The sequence below is a fragment of the Pelobates fuscus genome, chromosome 1 (assembly GCF_036172605.1).
Source record: "Pelobates fuscus isolate aPelFus1 chromosome 1, aPelFus1.pri, whole genome shotgun sequence".
Taxonomy (NCBI): Eukaryota; Metazoa; Chordata; class Amphibia; order Anura; family Pelobatidae; genus Pelobates; species Pelobates fuscus.
The window spans coordinates 295,088-314,633 of record NC_086317.1 but is presented as its reverse complement, the minus strand read 5'-3'; the positions used below and the strand labels follow the sequence as shown (position 1 = coordinate 314,633).

Genomic DNA, 19,546 nt, shown 5'->3' with positions numbered 1-19,546 from the left:
TGGAGTGGTCTTTTAAAAGCTGGGATGGTTTTCACAGGATATTCCATGGCCAGGAAAGCTGAACTGTCTTGACTCATGCAGACACATACTGACAACGCAGGGGGGGTGGAGAAGGAACGAGTGGCTCCAGCAACGCTGAATTCCACGCCATGATTTCCTCACTCATTACCTCCATGGGGAAAGTTAACGAAAGACTAGATAGAATTGAGGCTTCCCTTGTCATCATCTGGGGCTTTAGCTGCTGAAGTTCCAGGTTCACCACAGATATAATCGGGTAAAGTACCCCCTGAGTCGGGCACTCATATCATCACCCCCACCCATATGGTACCTGCGAATCTCAAAGACATCCTGGAAGGCAAACACGTTAATCTTTTCTCACTACTGATAGGGATCCTAGACTAAGTAAGAAATTGTCTATCCCAGATTTTGTCATTGCCTTTGGGATTTATAGAGATATGCTCGGTACACCCTCATAGGAGGGAGGAGTTGGATCTTTACTTGCACAAGCTGGTGGACTTAGGCAAGAAATACGGTGGTTCAACCTTTTTATGATTACCACCGGTCCTTTTCGGTGAGGGCGTCTGCCATTTTGATTCAGTTCATCATCAAAACCGATTGGACTGAATGGACACTGAGCTGTTTTGCAGGCACTTTGCCAGACTGAGGACACCAGCTTGCATTCAACAGACTGTTGTCCGATCTCCCCCGACCTCAATCCTACCATGGCTTTCCCAGGCATCCGAGCCAAGTTTGATAAACTGGCAAAGGATAAGCTGGGTCGTGCTATTGCATATTTAGGAAATCTCAGGTGTGTAACAATTTCAATGAAGGTACCTGCGGTTATAGTGCTTGCCGCTTGTTGCATGTATATTCTTACTGCTTTGGGGCCCATGCTAAGTCTTATGTGCTCAAATAAAATGCATGCTAAACCTTATCTGACCTTGGTAAATGTTGCTTCTCTATCTAGCTCTTTAACAAATCGCCCTTCCAGACACTTGGTCAATTTCTTAATAACTGGGTTCACGCATGGTTTTCATACTGGTTTTATTCACATACCAGCAGATATTGTGGAGTGCAATAACCTCCAATCAGCTATGACTGATACGGACGCTGTTGATACACTGTGACACAAACTAGGGGAAGGTTTCTTATTATGACCATTTAAAGAACCTCCATTCTCCACCTGGAGGAGTAACCCCATAGGTGTGGTCACTGGGAATACCTCAGGCAAACAAAGATTGATCATAGACCTCTCCACACCACTCTTTGGGCATTCCCAGACTCCTCCGGAGGAGTTGTCGCTGCAGTATTCCACAATTGACAACGCAATTGATGCAATAATTACAACAGGTATTGGGGCCTGGCTCGGTAAAACGGACATTGTTAACGCCTTCAAATTGCTACCCATTCAACCAGCTCCATGGCATCTGCACGATCTCAAATGGAAGGGTCTATACTACTTTTTCACAAGACTCCCCTTCGGGTCGAAAAGCAGCCCTAAGATTTTTGACACCTTCGCGAAGACCTTGTGTTGACTTCTATTGAACACGTGCAGGTTCCATACAGTAATCCACTACCTGGATGACTTTCTGTTTATTGAGAATGTTATGAATGCTGGTATAGTAGATACCCTGTTCGCCTATATCCTCCCGAACTGCTGAGCCTGAGTTATTATAGCTTGCAGTTCGGGTGTAGATTCGAATGATTCCAGACGAATGCAGCATCCAAATAGTTTTCTCCCCAACAAGTAGACAGTTACCCAAACATGAGCCTAGACTTCCTGAAGGGTACAACAGGAATGATTTAATGGGTGCCACACTGGCTTTTATGCAAGTCCCCATGCAAGGGGCACTCCCACATGGACCTTGTGGCTGACAAGGACACAAAGTTTACAGCCTATAATAATAATACAGTGACAAAGTGTGACACTCCCAATAAAAACAGAGAATTTCCTCCTCTCTGCCTGTGAAAAATGGAGGGGTTTCTACCGCAACTCTGCATTATTCAAAGTATATCCTATGGTAGCTGTGGCAGTGGCATGAGGCCATTGATGGGCTGGCTGCTCAGTACGATGCTTTTCCAATAATCTAGCCACTTGCCATATCATTAACAAAGGGTGTTCATCCTCGCTATCTATTATGAGTTTCATTAGGAGACGGATTTAGCTGCCTGTAATCCATTTTATTTGGTTTATTGCCATGTTCCTGGAGTTCTTAATACCGCAGCTGCCCAGTTGTCTCTTTTAAATTCCAGGCATTCCGAGAAAAGCTACCCACTGCCTCACGTACAGCCACGGCCACCCCTTTGTTCCAGGAGCTAGTCATGGATTAAATGAATTACTGGTCCATAGTAGAGTCCTGACTCAACCAATACCCGTCAAGCATATGATAGGGCTTTCTGTTTGTGTAAGAAATTCATGGCTGAACATACAATTCATGTTATGTTTGACATTACATCATAGCATTCGCTACTTTTTGCCACCTTAAGCTGCAGCTGTCCCATAATACTATCAAGCTATACTTAATGGGCATTCAACATATACCTATGGATCTTCTCACAGATCCATAGGTATGTCCCTTCTCAGTCTCTCCGCTCTGCCCGTGACCACCTCCTGTCCGTTGTCCGCACCCGTACGGCCAACTCGCGCTTGCAGGACTTCACGCGGGCGGCTCCCTTCCTATGGAATAGCCTGCCTACCGCCATCAGACTCTCCCCTAGTCTTGCATCTTTTAAGAAGTGCCTTAAAACCCATCTCTTTAGGAAAGCTTATGGCCTCCAAGACTAACCCCTACCTCACATACCTGTCTCTTGCCCTCTCCTAAAGGGCAGCCCACCTTATTTGATTGCAAATTCCTGTCCTAATGTGTTTTACACCCAACCTCCTATAGAATGTAAGCTTGATTAAGCAGAGTCCTCTTCAACCTATTGTTCCTGTAAGTTTATTTGTAATTGTCCTATTTATAGTTAAATCCCCTCTCATAATATTGTAAAGCGCTACGGAATCTGTTGGCGCTATATAAATGGCAATAATAATAATAATAATAACACCATATGTAATCATATTTCCCAGACAACACCAGCTTGTTTTCTTCTTACCCAATCAAGACCATACTTAAAGGCAGTGTTACCATTCGAAGGAGGTAATTCAACAATGAAATCCATGGACAGGTTAGACCAAGGCCTCTCGGGAACGGGTAACGGATGCAACAGCCCACACGGAACCCTACGAGAAGATTTCATACAGGCACAAGTGGTACAGGCACCTATATAGTCGGTGACATCCTTACGCAAGGAATCCCACCAAATATACCTAGAAATAGCCGACACCGTTTTGGAAATACCAGGATGTCCAGCAGTCTTAGTGTCATGATATAACGACAGAATATCCCGTCTCTTGGGAACATCAACGAATAGTTTATCAGTAGGCCTCTCGCTAGGAGCCATGCTTTGTTTCGCTTGTATGGCCTGCAAGATGGACAAGGAAATAGACAAAATAGTAGTAGCTATTATCCTTTCTGGGGGAATGACGGGAGTAACATCAATCTCCTGTTTGTCAGTAGTTTCGAACTGTCTAGACAGAGCGTCCGCTTTAGTGTTGCGGTCACCCGGCCTATAGGTGATAATATAATTAAAATGGGACAAAAACAGTGACCACCTAGCCTGCCTAGAAGACAATCTTTTAGCCTCACTAAGGTAGGATAGGTTCTTGTGATCCGTAAATATGAGGATAGGATTCTTGGTTCCTTCTAGCAAATGCCTCCATTCTTTAAGTGCTAAAATAATAGCAAGGAGTTCGCGATTACCCACATCATAATTTTTTTCCGCCTTGGACATTTATTTGGAAAAGAAACCAGAAGGATGCAAAGGCTTTTCAGGCGACTCTTTGGGACAAAACAGCACCTACCCAGATATCAGAAGCGTCAACCTCAAGAATATAGGGCAGTGAGGGGACAGGATGCTGTAAGATAGGTGCAGAGGTAAACGCAGTTTTAAGAAATTCAAAAGCCTGAAGTGCCTCGGAAGACCAGACACGAGTATTGCCTTCCTTTTTTGTCATACGGGTAATAGGTGCTACAATAGACGAAAAACCTTTGATAAAACGTCTATAATAATTAGAGAAACCAAGAAAACGCTGAATTGCTTTCAGACCTTGTGGTAGAGGCCATTCTATGACAGCAGAAAGCTTCTGGGGATCCATACGAAAACCTTTAGCAGTGGTCCTACTCCGCATCAAAGGTTACCCATTGATAAATAGCTGTTCAAGGCCATATCGGACTTGCTAGATGCAACCCCTTTTGAACCTATCACCATTACAGTCATTAAAGCTACAATCTACCTGGCCTTTTTTGGGTTCCTCAGACCACGCAAATTTACTATCCATAGCAAAAATCACTCCCATGAATGCCTCAAACGCTCCTACTTGGTTAGACATCGCATTCATTATGTACTGTCACTAATTGGTACCAAGACTAGTCAGCTAGGACAACCGGTTCAGATCACATTATTAACCTTATGCAAAACAGATGGTGCCCAGTGAAGGTTTTGGAGGCGTATCTCGTCACCCTACCTAGACCATCAGACACACCTTTGCTGTCACTTCACAGGGCAGTCCTAACTACATCAAAGTTCATGTTGTACGTACAAATGTTACTAACAAGACTGGGTTTAAATCCTAGTAGATATTCTGGGCACTCGTTTAGGATAGGGGCCACATCTACTGCCTCCAGTCAGGACATACCAATCCATGTTATTAAATCACTAGGTTGATGGAAGTCATACTCCTTCTCAGTATACCTACCGCAACCCAAACAGGAGATACGGAGGGCTTTTGAAAAAAATGTCATCTTAAGGTATTTCTTTGTATTATGTTCATTGTATTAAAATTTTCTTTGCCAAGAAACTTCTTCCTTTTTGGCCACTTTATTTACTGGCCTACCGCATACGGTTCCGGCACACTTCAACCAACTTTGTCTTATAACACGTTATAACATGCGTCACTTCAGGACTTTGTGTTTGGTGCAACCATCGATATGTTGATGCAAATATATATATATATGTGTGTGTGTGTGTGTGTGTGTGTATGTGGTCAGGGCCGATAAGCAGAGTTATAGTGGTGGTGATATAAGTTGATTGTGGTATACCGTCACTGACGTTTGGGTAGGCCCACCAATATTGAATAGCTTGATAAAGGGAGCGGTGGGTGGGCTGAACCAGGCAGAATCGGCTCAGAAGAAGGGGTGGCCTGTGTATTTATATTCCTGGTAACCCCTCCCACAACTCCAGGCTCCGCCTGCAAAAATATGTAAAAATAAAATGGTGGGCTCATGTATATTTTTTTTATTTATTATTTTTTTTTTTTTTTTTTTTTTTTTAGGCTGACACTCTGCACTTTTAAAGTACTGAGGGGAAAAGAGTGGAAGTTAAAATACTTTTTGAATCTATCGGAAGTTATGCGACCATTGATAGCTGAACATCCCATGTCTACTGCCACATACACCAAGATAAAAAGTATTTTATGTTAAATTTAGTTGGGGTTTGCTATTTTATACCAACTATTATAATGACAGTAAGGGATATCCTACTAATGTGACAGGATTAATGTCTTGCTGTTTAGTGCAAGGAAGGTTAGATCTGTGCTTGGAAGATCAATACCCGGGCTCCACTTTGTCATTATTGGAAGGACTGCATTTTTTGGCATTTCCTAGTTTACAAGGTTTTGTCCCTTTACATTTATCCACTTCTCCACAAGTATCTAGTAGATTTTTGCTAATTGCATTTTACAAAGTTTCAATGTTACCCCCGAATGAGAAACTGAATTGCTTGTCCCACTCTCATTGTCCAAATTAGAGTTATCAGATGGATTGTGAAAGTAAAGTTCAAGCAGGAGTTAGGGGTACCTAGTCTCTGCGTGATCTATATAAGGTACCATATGTGAACATTTACAGAGGGTAAAGCATAAACCAGTATTTGGGTTCTGTGTGATATATCCAAGGAGGGAGGCTGTGAAAATAAAGTTTATGGTAAAGCAGGAACGTAGGTATTTCAGCTTTGGATCGTAGACTGGACATATCTGTTAGATATTATCTCACATAAATGGATGTTAAACATTGGATGTTTTTCCTGCAGCCAGGAAGAAGATACGACGGCCTTTGAAATGGGTGGCTGATTCGTATCATGCTGGTATGTCGGCTGCTGAGCGACGCCGGGTGCAGAATAACTTCATGAGTGGCCAGCTGCGTCTTGTGGTGGCTACAGTGGCCTTTGGGATGGGACTGGACAAGTCTGATGTCAGAGGAATCATCCACTACAATATGCCCAAGAATTTTGAGAGTTATGTACAGGAAATTGGGCGTGCTGGCAGAGACGGCAAGGAGGCTCAGTGCCATCTCTATCTAGATCCTGAGGTGAGAATTAAAGATTCTTTGATGTGGTTTCCAACAGCAATTACTTGAGTGCTTTGTACCTTTAATAACCGTTTTATTACCGATCAGCATCCCTGTTAAAGCAAGAATTCACATTTTATATTTATCATCGATAGTTCATGTTTGACTTCTCTCTTGTCCTCCCCAATTTCAGTTGTAATTGTAGGTTATGAATTATACTCCCTATTACCTTGCGGTGCTTTTCTTGTAGGCCCAAGATCTAAATGAACTCCGAAGACATGTTTATGGAGATTCAGTGGATTATTTCACTATCAAAAGACTGGTTCAGAGAGTGTTTCCCTCATGCAAGTGCCGAGAGCTTCACAGGAAGAGGGAGTCATTGACACTGGTGAGAAATTGGGAGCACTATTAATATCCATGGTGGGATCAAATACTTGTTGGAGTGTTATTAATACCAGAGGTAGCATTAGCATTTAATACCCCAGATATGATTATATACTGGGTGGCATATTCCTTGTATGCCCAGGTGGGATTAGATGCTGGGTGGAGTATTACTGGTACCCCAAGTGGGATTAGATGCTGGGTGGAGTATTACTGGTACCCCAGGTGGGATTAGATGCTGGGTGGAGTATTACTGGTACCCCAGGTGGGATTAGATGCTGGGTGGAGTATTACTGGTACTCCAGGTGGGATTAGATGCTGGGTGGAGTATTACTGGTACCCCAGTTGGGATTAGATGCTGGGTGGAGTATTACTGGTACCCCAGGTGGGATTAGATGCTGGGTGGAGTATTACTGGTACCCCAGGTGGGATTAGATGCTGGGTGGAGTATTACTGGTACCCCAGGTGGGATTAGATGCTGGGTGGAGTATTACTGGTACCCCAGGTGGGATTAGATGCTGGGTGGAGTATTACTGGTACCCCAGGTGGGATTAGATGCTGGGTGGAGTATTACTGGTACCCCAGGTGGGATTAGATGCTGGGTGGAGTATTACTGGTACCCCAGGTGGGATTAGATGCTGGGTGGAGTATTACTGGTACCCCAGGTGGGATTAGATGCTGGGTGGAGTATTACTGGTACTCCAGGTGGGATTAGATGCTGGGTGGAGTATTACTGGTACCCCAGGTGGGATTAGATGCTGGGTGGAGTATTACTGGTACCCCAGGTGGGATTAGATGCTGGGTGGAGTATTACTGGTACCCCAGGTGGGATTAGATGCTGGGTGGAGTATTACTGGTACCCCAGGTGGGATTAGATGCTGGGTGGAGTATTACTGGTACCCCAGGTGGGATTAGATGCTGGGTGGAGTATTACTGGTACCCCAGGTGGGATTAGATGTCTGGTGGAGTATTACTGGTACCCCAGGTGGGATTAGATGCTGGGTGGAGTATTACTGGTACCCCAGGTGGGATTAGATGCTGGGTGGAGTATTACTGGTACCCCAGGTGGGATTAGATGCTGGGTGGAGTATTACTGGTACCCCAGGTGGGATTAGATGCTGGGTGGAGTATTACTGGTACCCCAGGTGGGATTAGATGCTGGGTGGAGTATTACTGGTACCCCAGGTGGGATTAGATGTCTGGTGGAGTATTACTGGTACCCCAGGTGGGATTAGATGCTGGGTGGAGTATTACTGGTACCCCAGGTGGGATTAGATGCTGGGTGGAGTATTACTGGTACCCCAGGTGGGATTAGATGCTGGGTGGAGTATTACTGGTACCCCAGGTGGGATTAGATGCTGGGTGGAGTATTACTGATACCCCAGGTGGGATTAGATGCTGGGTGGAGTATTACTGGTACCCCAGGTGGGATTAGATGTCTGGTTGAGTATTACTGGTACCCCAGGTGGGATTAGATGCTGGGTGGAGTATTACTGGTACCCCAGGTGGGATTAGATGTCTGGTGGAGTATTACTGGTACCCCAGGTGGGATTAGATGCTGGGTGGAGTATTACCTGGTGGGATTAAAAATTACAAATTTGAAGAAATACCAGAAAAAAGTAACAAATTGAGGGGGCATTTCTTGGGTCTGTAACCTTTTGACACATAATATTCAATATTAATGATATATATAAACACCCAGTATTCATGCACACCAGTAATACACAACAATACCTGCCTGGTAATTATTTATAACAGGCAGCTATTAAAGGGGCACCATAACCTTTTTCATTGAATGGATAATGGTGCCTGAAGTTTTCAATGCCTCCCCCTAAGGTACACATATCCCTGTGCCTCCCCCCTAAGGTACGCGTGTCCCTGTGCCTCCCCCCTGAGGTACGCGTGTCCCTGTGCCTCCCCCTGAGGTACACGTGTCCCTGTGCCTCCCCCCCTAAGGTACACGTGTCCCTGTGCCTCCCCCCCCTAAGGTACACGTGTCCCTGTGCCTCCCCCCCCCTAAGGTACACGTGTCCCTGTGCCTCCCCCCCCTAAGGTACACGTGTCCCTGTGCCTCCCCCCCCTAAGGTACACGTGTCCCTGTGCCTCCCCCCCTAAGGTACACGTGTCCCTGTGCCTCCCCCCCTAAGGTACACGTGTCCCTGTGCCTCCCCCCCTAAGGTACACGTGTCCCTGTGCCTCCCCCCCTAAGGTACACGTGTCCCTGTGCCTCCCCCCCTAAGGTACACGTGTCCCTGTGCCTCCCCCCTAAGGTACACGTGTCCCTGTGCCTCCCCCCCTAAGGTACACGTGTCCCTGTGCCTCCCCCCCTAAGGTACACGTGTCCCTGTGCCTCCCCCCCTAAGGTACACGTGTCCCTGTGCCTCCCCCCCCTAAGGTACACGTGTCCCTGTGCCTCCCCCCCTAAGGTACACGTGTCCCTGTGCCTCCCCCCCTAAGGTACACGTGTCCCTGTGCCTCCCCCCCCTAAGGTACACGTGTCCCTGTGCCTCCCCCCCCTAAGGTACACGTGTCCCTGTGCCTCCCCCCCTAAGGTACACGTGTCCCTGTGCCTCCCCCCCTAAGGTACACGTGTCCCTGTGCCTCCCCCCCCCCTAAGGTACACGTGTCCCTGTGCCTCCCCCCCCCTAAGGTACACGTGTCCCTGTGCCTCCCCCCCCTAAGGTACACGTGTCCCTGTGCCTCCCCCCCCCCCAAGGTACACGTGTCCCTGTGCCTCCCCCCCCTAAGGTACACGTGTCCCTGTGACTCCCCCCCCCCCCAAGGTACACGTGTCCCTGTGACTCCCCCCCTAAGGTACACGTGTCCCTGTGCCTCCCCCCCCTAAGGTACACGTGTCCCTGTGCCTCCCCCCCTAAGGTACACGTGTCCCTGTGCCTCCCCCCCCCCTAAGGTACACGTGTCCCTGTGCCTCCCCCGCCCCCCAAGGTACACGTGTCCCTGTGCCTCCCCCCCCCTAAGGTACACGTGTCCCTGTGCCTCCCCCCCCCCCCTAAGGTACACGTGTCCCTGTGCCTCTCCCCCCCCCCTAAGGTACACGTGTCCCTGTGCCTCTCCCCCCCCCCTAAGGTACACGTGTCCCTGTGCCTCCCCCCCCCTAAGGTACACGTGTCCCTGTGCCTCCAATTGGATTTGTTTTCTTTTGTTGCTTCCTGCCATTTTATTCTTTGTTGAATATTTATGGAGTCAATAGAGAGGTTGAGGGAAGGATGTCCACTTTTTCCCAGGTCCTGATAGTAAGTATGAGTACATAGTGGTGAGTAGAGTGTGCTAGGGACTTTCTCAATTGAAGCAGTTTTGGTGTATAGATTATGTCTATTCAGTATCGCTACTCAATTTTCTGCCATTTAGGAGTTAAATGACTTTGTTTATGCAGCCCTAGTCCCACCTCCATGTACACTTTTTTGAAAAAGAGCATAATAGCCCCAAGACTTTCATTTAGAATCCCTTATCTCCATCTCTGTTAATAGCCTGTTAGAGCCTACATCAGTCTCCTGTTTGTGATATTAAAGTTTACATAAAGAGGAGAAAATAACTTCTAAAGTAAACATACTGTCCTGTAAGATATGGAAAATTAAACTATTTTCTTCATGCTGACTGTGTGAGTCTTAGTGGTTTTAACACTAGGGTTGGAAATACATGCCTGTGTTCCTGACCCTATAGTGTTCCTTTTAATACCTTTGCATCACTTGTTCCTCTGTGTACAGCTGCTTAGGGTCTTCCCTTTTCCTGCTGTTCTTGCAGGGTTGTGAGGTGGCAGATAGCGAGATGCTGGATATCCTGGATAATTGTGAAAAAAATCAAGAGCGTGTGTGCAACAGGCATGAAAGGGCAATCCCTATAGAGGACACTGTGCAGGCGTTAGATGTCCGTGAGGAAGGTAAGAAGGCCTCGGTTCTAGCTGCTTCATATCTGAGTGAGTAAAATCTCAAAAGACCAAGCAGGGTGTTTTTCCCAAAGTAGAGTAAAATATCTCTGAATTGTTATCCCCTGTATTCCCAATCTGACTCATAAAGCGGTATCTGCATCATTTCAAACACATTTCAGCAGATGGTAAGAGGACAGTGATTGGCTGTGGGATGAAGTGATCTCTAATTGGCTGAACGTATTAAACGCATGCGTCTAATAAGGAAACTGCTTTATGAAGAGAAGAGATCATAATCCTACAGAAATCTGCAAGATGTTTGCAAACGTGCTTTTTTTTTTTTGCTTTTTTTTCTAACACATGTATGTAAGTCTGTTTATAATATCTCTGTTCCAATCTGTATTGTTTTGCAGGGATTGAGACACTGCTTTGCTACCTTGAGCTTCATACCCACCATTGGCTGGAGCTTCTTCATCCCACACTGTCTGCCTGCCGTGTAACCTGCTACAGCGGGCCTCAGCATCTGCGAAATGTGGCCAAGAGGTGACATGTCTGCGCTTTTACAATATTCTTGCTGTATTGGCTGCATCACAAGTTCTATCCACTGGTCCTGACACAAAATAATCACTTACAAAGATTAGGGGTCCTTGCCAAGAGTCGTGGACACTGACAGGGCTGTTTGTTAAACTCATTTTCACAAATTAAATCTAATGGAAAAATTAAGGCAAAACTTTATATAACTTTGCTACAGCTAGAACCATGGGTATTTTGGCTTCAATTTTGAAGTTTGAATTTATTTTACAAAAAATTTCAAGTGTTGTCTCTCCCTTTCTCATTGTGTGTGTGCTGACTACATGTAATGTGTGTGGTGTGTGCAGCCGATGTATGGTGTGGTGTGTGTGTGCGTGCGCGTGTGTTGGCCTTATTTCGTTTTTTTTTATTCTCTACAATTCTATGTACGAATAAGCAATAATTATAGTATACATGTATTTTTATTAATACTTGCATATGTATATGGATCTATGAAGGATAAAGATAATGGAAGTATAAATTGTTTAATTTAAAAAAAACAAGCAAAAACAAAACTTGTCCTATCTAACCTACACATACACACACTTTTTTTTGATAGTCACTGACCCACACACGGTCTTAACCCCTTAAGGACCAAACTTCTGGAATAAAAGGGAATCATGACATGTCACACATGTCATGTGTCCTTAAGGGGTTAATGACACACATTTCATACTCACACAAAGACAAACTAACACACTGAGCCACCTACACAAAACTATGTCTGACCCACATACAATACAACCTGTAACGGAGCTCCGTGTACTCCGACCGAGTACCCTCCGTTGATGGATGCTCCTAGCGCTTACAGAGGACTCCAAGCACTGCAGACGACACCACAACCACCGCAGGCTCCACAACCGCCGTAGCTTAACTGGAGCCGCGCCGTCTTCCTTCCACCCTGGATCGGCTTCTGTTCTCCAGGACCGTGTGGGGAAGACCTCTCCTCCAGGAGAGCGTAACAGGAACAAGCTCTTAAAAGAGCTAAGTGATTAAGCTCAGGGGACTATGCAGAGCATAGCAATCCCCAGTGTGATACAGCAATTCCCTCCAATAACGAGACAAGGCTACGTTTTGAAGGGTCAAGAAGAACTGAGGACTGGGACACCCAGACTGCTTTTTATTACAAAAAGGTACACACAGGACACTCCCAGGGGGAGGATGAAATTAACCAATCACATACATGGTACCACCCCCACGTCTCCTCCCCTCAGATAAACATATAACATAATTATAGCATACAGTAAAAATACAGTTTTCACACATACACTGTAACTTTAAAACTATACATTCAATAACATATTTGGAATCAGCATACTTCAAACATAAACACTTCCAAAAATCAGCCAAATCCCCCCAGTGGATCAAAAGTTAGCTGGAGGTCCCTTTATGACCGACCGCAAGCACAATTTCCTGCCCAAAACAGTTCCATAGATGTGGGCTGTGCGGTCGGTCAATTTCATGCAGAAAAACGACTAAGTCCCATCTTCGAACGGGACTTAGTCTCTGGAGCTGAAAAACGAAGTGTAGGAGAAGGTAAGGGTCAGCGGTATTTGGTAAAATGTGTAGCCGATTTCAGTTCCATGAATTTGGCTACACATACCGCTGACCTCGTTCGAATGAACAAAGATGGCCGCCGCCACGTGTTTGTTTGTCGAATGGCGGCCACTTCGAATACTTCGGCACTTCGGCTGCATCCGAAGTGCCCATTTAAAGCTGCAGCACTGTTCCAAATTATTTAAAGGGACAGTCTATAAAATCCAATCTGCTAAGAGTCTTTAACAGGTAATACCTTCCAGGGGCCATCGTCTTAAAGGGTATTGTTACCCAAAGTCTCAATATGGCCCCAGACAGTTCTTAAAGGGCCAGCAGCAGCCCAATATAGGTTAATACGTTTTCAGGGCACAATCTTCCAGGGGCCATAGTCATGAGGAAGGAGGCTGGCAAATAGGCTTCTCCACAATCCAGGGAAGCAGGGCAATTTTCCATTTAAAGGGCCAGTTACAAATAGCGATTTGTAACACAACCCTATTACATATTTCACATAGCCAGCAGTCTGTCTGCAGCTTGTCCACTTACTTTCTACTTCCATGTGCGTAGTGCCAGCCGACGGGATATGACGTGCTGTATCCTGCCGTCTGTTATCTCTCTGCATCTTGAGGAGCAGCTGCTGCTCCGCTCACCTCCCCACAACTGGCAATCCGCTGGCACGATAATAACTTCCTGTACTGTGTGACATGCTATATAATTTCCTGTTGCTAAATGCATAGAAACAAAGAACCAATCAACAATACGTAGGTTGCATATAAGGTGCAGAAAATAGGCCATAGTGGGACCCTACAGGCCAACGAATGTTTGACCCACTATCCTCATCCCTGCTCTGAGGATTGGACACTTCCTGACCATCTGATTTTCAGCAACCGACACACGCCTCATCGACCAGGGAATCTCTGAATTGTGGCGGAAAGGAGCCATACAACCCACCGAAGATGGCTGGGGCTTCTTATGCAATATCTTCCTGGTCTAGAAGAAAACCGGAGACTTCCACCCAGTAATCAATCTACAAAACCTCAATTCTCACATAGTATACTGCCACTTTGAGATGAAAGGTATACATTTCTTGCGGAATCTTCAAGACTGCGACAGGTTCACGCAACTGGACTTTAAGGGCACATACCTCTTCATTCCCGTTCATCCCTCAAGTCATCACTTCCTGCGGTTTCTTTGGCGAGCAATGCCCTGGCAGTTAACTTGCCTCCATTTCGGACTCAGCTTGGACCCGTGGTGCTTTATCTAGCTTCTGAAGCCGGTAGTCGCCCATCTTCACTCTCAAAGGATTCCCTGTATACGCTATTTAGACGGCCTCTTGTGTTTTGTTTTTTTGTCTGGAGAAGGCACATCTCCGTCAGTAGATTCGCTTTACTTTGAACCTTCTCAAATCTCTCGGGATAGTTGACAATCGATCCAAGTCTCCCTTGGTCCCTTTCCATTCAGTTCAGTTTTTAGTATTTCAAGATTAAATTGATGTCCTGCATGCTAGAACTTCCTGCCTTCAAAGTCTTTTCTATACGCATGGAGGTACGAGGTTGTTCCGACATGCTTGCAAGTATCGAGGGACCTGTATCTTCCTCCGTACATTTGATATTTTCTGGCCCGCTGCACTACTGGGCAATGCAACAACTGAAAGACAGATTCCTCAGAATGAAACCAATCTACAATCAGCCAGTACCGCTGACTGAGGAGGTTTCGGAGGGAATTGTAGTGATGACTAACCGGCATGCGAGATTGGAACGGGCAGGCCATCTTTGGCACTCAACTGGACTTTATACTAGAGTCAGATGCCAGCCTTTGGGGCTGTGGTGTGTTTGGAGAGGACTCCTCTATGGGAACAATCTGGTCAGCTCAGGAATTGTCGCTACACATAAATTGTATGGATCTCCTGGCATGGTCGTTTGCAATTCGTAAAGGGAAGTCCAACTGTTCCATCCTGCTCTGAATGCACGTGTTTGATGCTCGCTCATGCTGTCGGTAATTACTAAAGATATCTTTGACTTCTGCCTCCATCAAAATATCTAGTTGAAAGCAGAATATTGTCCAGGTGGTTGGTTAACCTTACAGCGGATTGGTTTTCTTGACACTGGAGGGACAACAGTGATTGGATGCTGGTTCTTTTTGCTGTTTGCCTCCCTTTCGTCACAGAGAGGTCCCTTCCTACTGGATCTGTTCGTGTCAGACAACAACCATTAGACATCAGACTTCTTTGGGTGGATGCTGTGACAAACTCCTCTCTCCAAGTGAGTTTGCCACGAGCTGCTGGAGGAGCCTGCTTGCCAGCCTCCTGCCCACAGACTATAGGCCCTGCAGGAAAACTTGTAAAAGACTACCGAGCTACCGGTCGGTCATTTTTTTTAGTGTGCACACTTCCTTTCAGTCCCGCCGTAAACCGGAACCTGAAATTGAAGTTCCAGCACCGCGGTGCGCGCTGTTAAGCCGGCCCACGCTACAAGACAGGTAAATAATTATGGGACAATGGGGGGGGGGGGAGAAGACTATGGGACAGGGGAGAAAAAAAATATTCTGAACAAACTCTCCCATAGTAAGAAACACTATGGGACAGATTTTTTGGGGGGGGGTTTCCTCCTCTGAAAACTACGTGCGTCTTATGGTGTGGTGCATCTTATGGAGCGAAACATATGGTAGTTTGTTTATTGTTGATTATTCATTGAGTGGCTTCGATTGGATATTGGTTCACATGGCTTATTCTTGGTTACCATTAAGCCTGTTGCGCTTTTCTCTTGTTTGATTTGCTGCTGGTGACGTCCAAAAACAACCAGAAATCCCGGAATTGTTTTCTATGTAATGCTGTAATTTGTTTTGTCGCATTAAGAAAGAGGAGCTGCTTAGGTTCTCTGTACCTCATATACACCCTACTTTGTTTCCATGTGTTTGTTCTATTCTGCTGTGGAGCCAAGTATAGAAAGATAATGTGAAATAGTAGCCTCCTGTAATTACTAAAATTAGTGTTCTAAGTACTCTAAACCTAGCATAATGTTCAATTAATCTGCATTAGGGGTTTGTGCCTGCAAAATAAATGTAAAAAAAAAACTGGGCGTTTTACAAGAAATGTAGCAAACTTGTTCGCTAATGCTTGTTCCCTATAACTGTGCCTTTTTAAATCCGTGTTAGCCCTACCATGCTTTCCCATCGTGCATTGCCATTCGATTGCTGTTCTACCTGTGTTATGCTGATAGGTTCGCCATCGAGCAGCTGATCCTTTTTATTCTTCCACAGCTGTCCCCCAGTGGCTGTGGCCCTTGCAAGGGAAAGACTGGCTGGTGTGGATCACAGTCATGCTAGCTCCGTTGAGTTTAATGTTGTGGAACTGGCAGATTCTATGGGCTGGGAGATCATCCCTGTGAAGAGAGCGTTGCGTGAACTGCAATGGAGGCGGCAAATGCAAGAAGGTAAATTTTAGGGAAAATTCCAGAGGCAAGTGTGTAACCCTTCCTACCTATAGATTTCCTTACACAGACTGTATGGGTAGCTATGGTTACATGTGTCAGTGCTGCAGTAGGTGACCATCTATTATTACAAATATTTATAAAGCGCCAACAAATTCCCAGAGATGTACAATAGATGGACTTACAGACCCGTATTTGTAGCCAGGCAAGTTGGACACACAGGAACAGAGAGATTGAGGGCCCTGCTTAATGAGATTACATGTTAGGAGTTTGGTATAGTGACACAAAGGGTAAGGGCAGGGTAGAAAAGTAGGCTGCTAGGATACTATTCACTGTGGGCTTAGTGTTTGGTTTTGATGACCGTTGCAGGAAAGTAATCAGGGTGCCGGGAGAAAAGGCTGTTCACAGTTTAATTGATATGATTTCCTGAAGAATAAAGATTTCAAAGATTTTTTTTTTTAAATAGTGGGGACTGTGTGAAAGTCTAACAGACGGGAAGGGTCTTCCACAGGAACGGTGCAGCCCTAGTGAAGTATTTACGCAATTAAAATCTGATTGAAAATGAAAGCATTTTATTTTTTTCATGGAGGCTCTGTGACTCACAGCCAGCGGAGGTGTGGCTAGGGCTGCAAAAACAGAAACGAGTGATTTAACTCCTAAATGCTTATGTAGGACTTCATAAGCATGAACTATACACTAAAACTGCTTTATTAAGCTAAAGTTGTTTTGGTGCTGTGACCTTTCATGGGCAAAGCAACACAGTCCTCTAGGGTAACCGGTATGGGACAAGAGTCTCTTATGCAAAAAGGTTTGGGTTTATTTACATCATGCACAAAAATCCAAGCATCAATCAGTTTGGTCATCAATGTAGCGAAAGAGAAATTAAAATCTATAAACAAAATCCTAGCTCAAATGTGAGCACTAACTGAACATAAATGATGTGGCTTACTAATCCAGGTTAACCCCTTGAGGACCGATGACGGATCAGGACCGTCATCAGAAACATCCCCTTGAGGACCGATGACTGTCCTGAACCGTCAAACGGTATTGCGGTACTTACCTGATCACCATAGTTTCTCCCGGTCCAGGGGAACTGCCTGTCTGCCCACGCAGTCTCCCCGCGGCAGATCGGGACCATGCCACCACGTGATCGCTGATCACATGGCCGCAATAGGTGCCTGTGTATCTGCCTGCAGGGGGACTGTCTGTGCTGACAGGCAGTCTCCCTGCAAGTGAAAAATCTTAAAATAAAATTTTCAAAAATAGCAATCGGTGTTAAAAAAAAATTGTGTGTGTGTGTGTGTGTGTGTGTGTGTGTGTATATATATATATATATATATATATATATATATATATATATATATATATATATATATATATATAATCTCTTGTATACATAATGTCAAACTAAGCGTTTTTTATATATATATATTAATGTAAAAATACACATATATTTAAATTACACGTGTGTGTGTGTGTGTGTATATATAACTATTTTATTATAAAATATAAATATGTTAATAAAAAAAGTAAAACTTTTTAATAATTGTAAAAAAATTATATATATCAAAATACACTTGGAATGTAATGATATATCTCTATTTATCTCTCTCTATATATATATATATATATATATATATATATTTGTGTACGGCACATTCCGAGGACGTAAGGAAAACAGGGTTTAAAATAAGTAGTTCCTTAATAGCAAGTCAGTTGAGGTGTGCCGAAACTGACGTAAGGTTAGGCCTGTAAAAGAGGGCCCACCTAGGAAAATGATAAAATTGAGGGTGCGGTGGGAGGGGCACTTCCGAGATCGTCGAAGACAGGTAAGCAGGGGCTTACTGGGTTTAAATAGGGAAATTAAGTGCCTCCCACAATTACAGGCCAAGCCTTCTATTTGTGTACGGCACATTCCGAGGACGTAAGGAAAACAGGGTTTAAAATAAGTAGTTCCTTAATAGCAAGTCAGTTGAGGTGTGCCGAAACTGACGTAAGGTTAGGCCTGTAAAAGAGGGCAAAAATAATAACCAATTAAAACAAAATGCGTTTATTAAGCGGTACATCATTTAGTCATATCACAGAAAGCCATCCTTATCTCTTTCTCTGGATTGGGAATGTATCTGTTGTATGCGGATGATTTCCACCTCCCCATGTTTTTAATTATGTGTGTCGGTACATGATTACCTGAGGCAGCTGTGGCTGCTCCAATGCGAAAAGAATGGCCCGAGAATGACCGTGGGTTTTGTCCCAAACGGAGTAAAAGGGTGCGTATGTAAAGCATGAAAATTTTTGTGGTCAGGGGTTTCCCTAGAATATCTAGAAGTGGGCTATCGGGAGCGGAATTAGCTTGGGCTGCTACAAGCTTATCCAATACACGAACGGGACACCATTTGGTTGAAGTGGGATAAAAGTTAATTTCCACTGGTGGGCCTGATTGGCTTGTTTTGGTGCGGGTAACGGACAGAGTGTAGTGATCTAGATTTTTAACTAAGTGTTTCTTCTGGAGGCACGAGCTGAAATCAGAGGCTCTCTCTACGGTGAACTCTTTGGGTCTCAAGAAACCGTAAAAGGCTAGATAAGCCGCTGATTTGACAACGAGGTTTGTGATATGTTCGAAAGGGGACGTGTCGAGTATATCGGACAAGTTCTTAAACAGCTTACTATCTATGGGAAGGCGTTTAGTGGGTATGTGTACTGACAAGTTATAGATGCCTTTGAGGACACTTTTAAGAGGGTAGGAAGATAGGAAAGGAGACTTGTTGGGAAAGGAGGTTAACATGTAGTGTTGGATTCCCGTTAAGTAGAGTTTGATTGTGTTGTAAGATAGATTAAGAGAAAAGTGGCAAAAAGTTGTGAAAGCAACCATGGTTTCAACAGAAAAAACATTTATTACACAGTAATTACGAATGAAACACATAAACAGTTCATATGCTCTGTAATAGGCTTTCCTCGTGTTGAGGGATAAACCCGCCTGAGCAAGCGTGCCGCTCAGATGTAGGAGAGAGCTTAATGCATTACCAGGTCTTCGAATTTTGGAGGTACCCTGGGTTGCCGGGAAGCTGTAGGATGTAGTCTGAAGAACTCCTGCAAATTGAAGCGTGACAGAGCATCAGCGGCAGTATTTTGTATACCTGGGACGTGAACACAGGATATGCAGAACTGGAGATTAGCTGCTAGCCAAGTGAGTCTCCTGACTAGGTTCATGATCGTGAGGGACTGAGAGCGGCCCTTGTTGATGATGTTACAGGTAGCTAAGTTGTCACAAAAACACCTGACTGACTGCCCCCTCCACTCTACCCCCCACGTGTAAGCTGCTGCTACGATAGGGTAGATCTCAAAAAGAGAGGAGGTGGTACTGAATCTCT

General features: G+C 44.9%; 1 protein-coding gene across 1 annotated transcript in view; it reads left to right on the top strand.

Moving 5' to 3' along the window:
• RECQL4 (RecQ like helicase 4) overlaps positions 1–19,546 on the top strand; it is a 167,232-nt gene that overhangs the window by 123,527 nt on the left and 24,159 nt on the right. Inside the window, exons 16-20 of the mRNA XM_063445466.1 lie at positions 6,127–6,404; positions 6,634–6,771; positions 10,527–10,662; positions 11,061–11,190; positions 16,009–16,181. Coding sequence (XP_063301536.1) covers positions 6,127–6,404; positions 6,634–6,771; positions 10,527–10,662; positions 11,061–11,190; positions 16,009–16,181 — 855 coding nt within the window. The remainder of the gene's footprint in view (positions 1–6,126; positions 6,405–6,633; positions 6,772–10,526; positions 10,663–11,060; positions 11,191–16,008; positions 16,182–19,546) is intronic.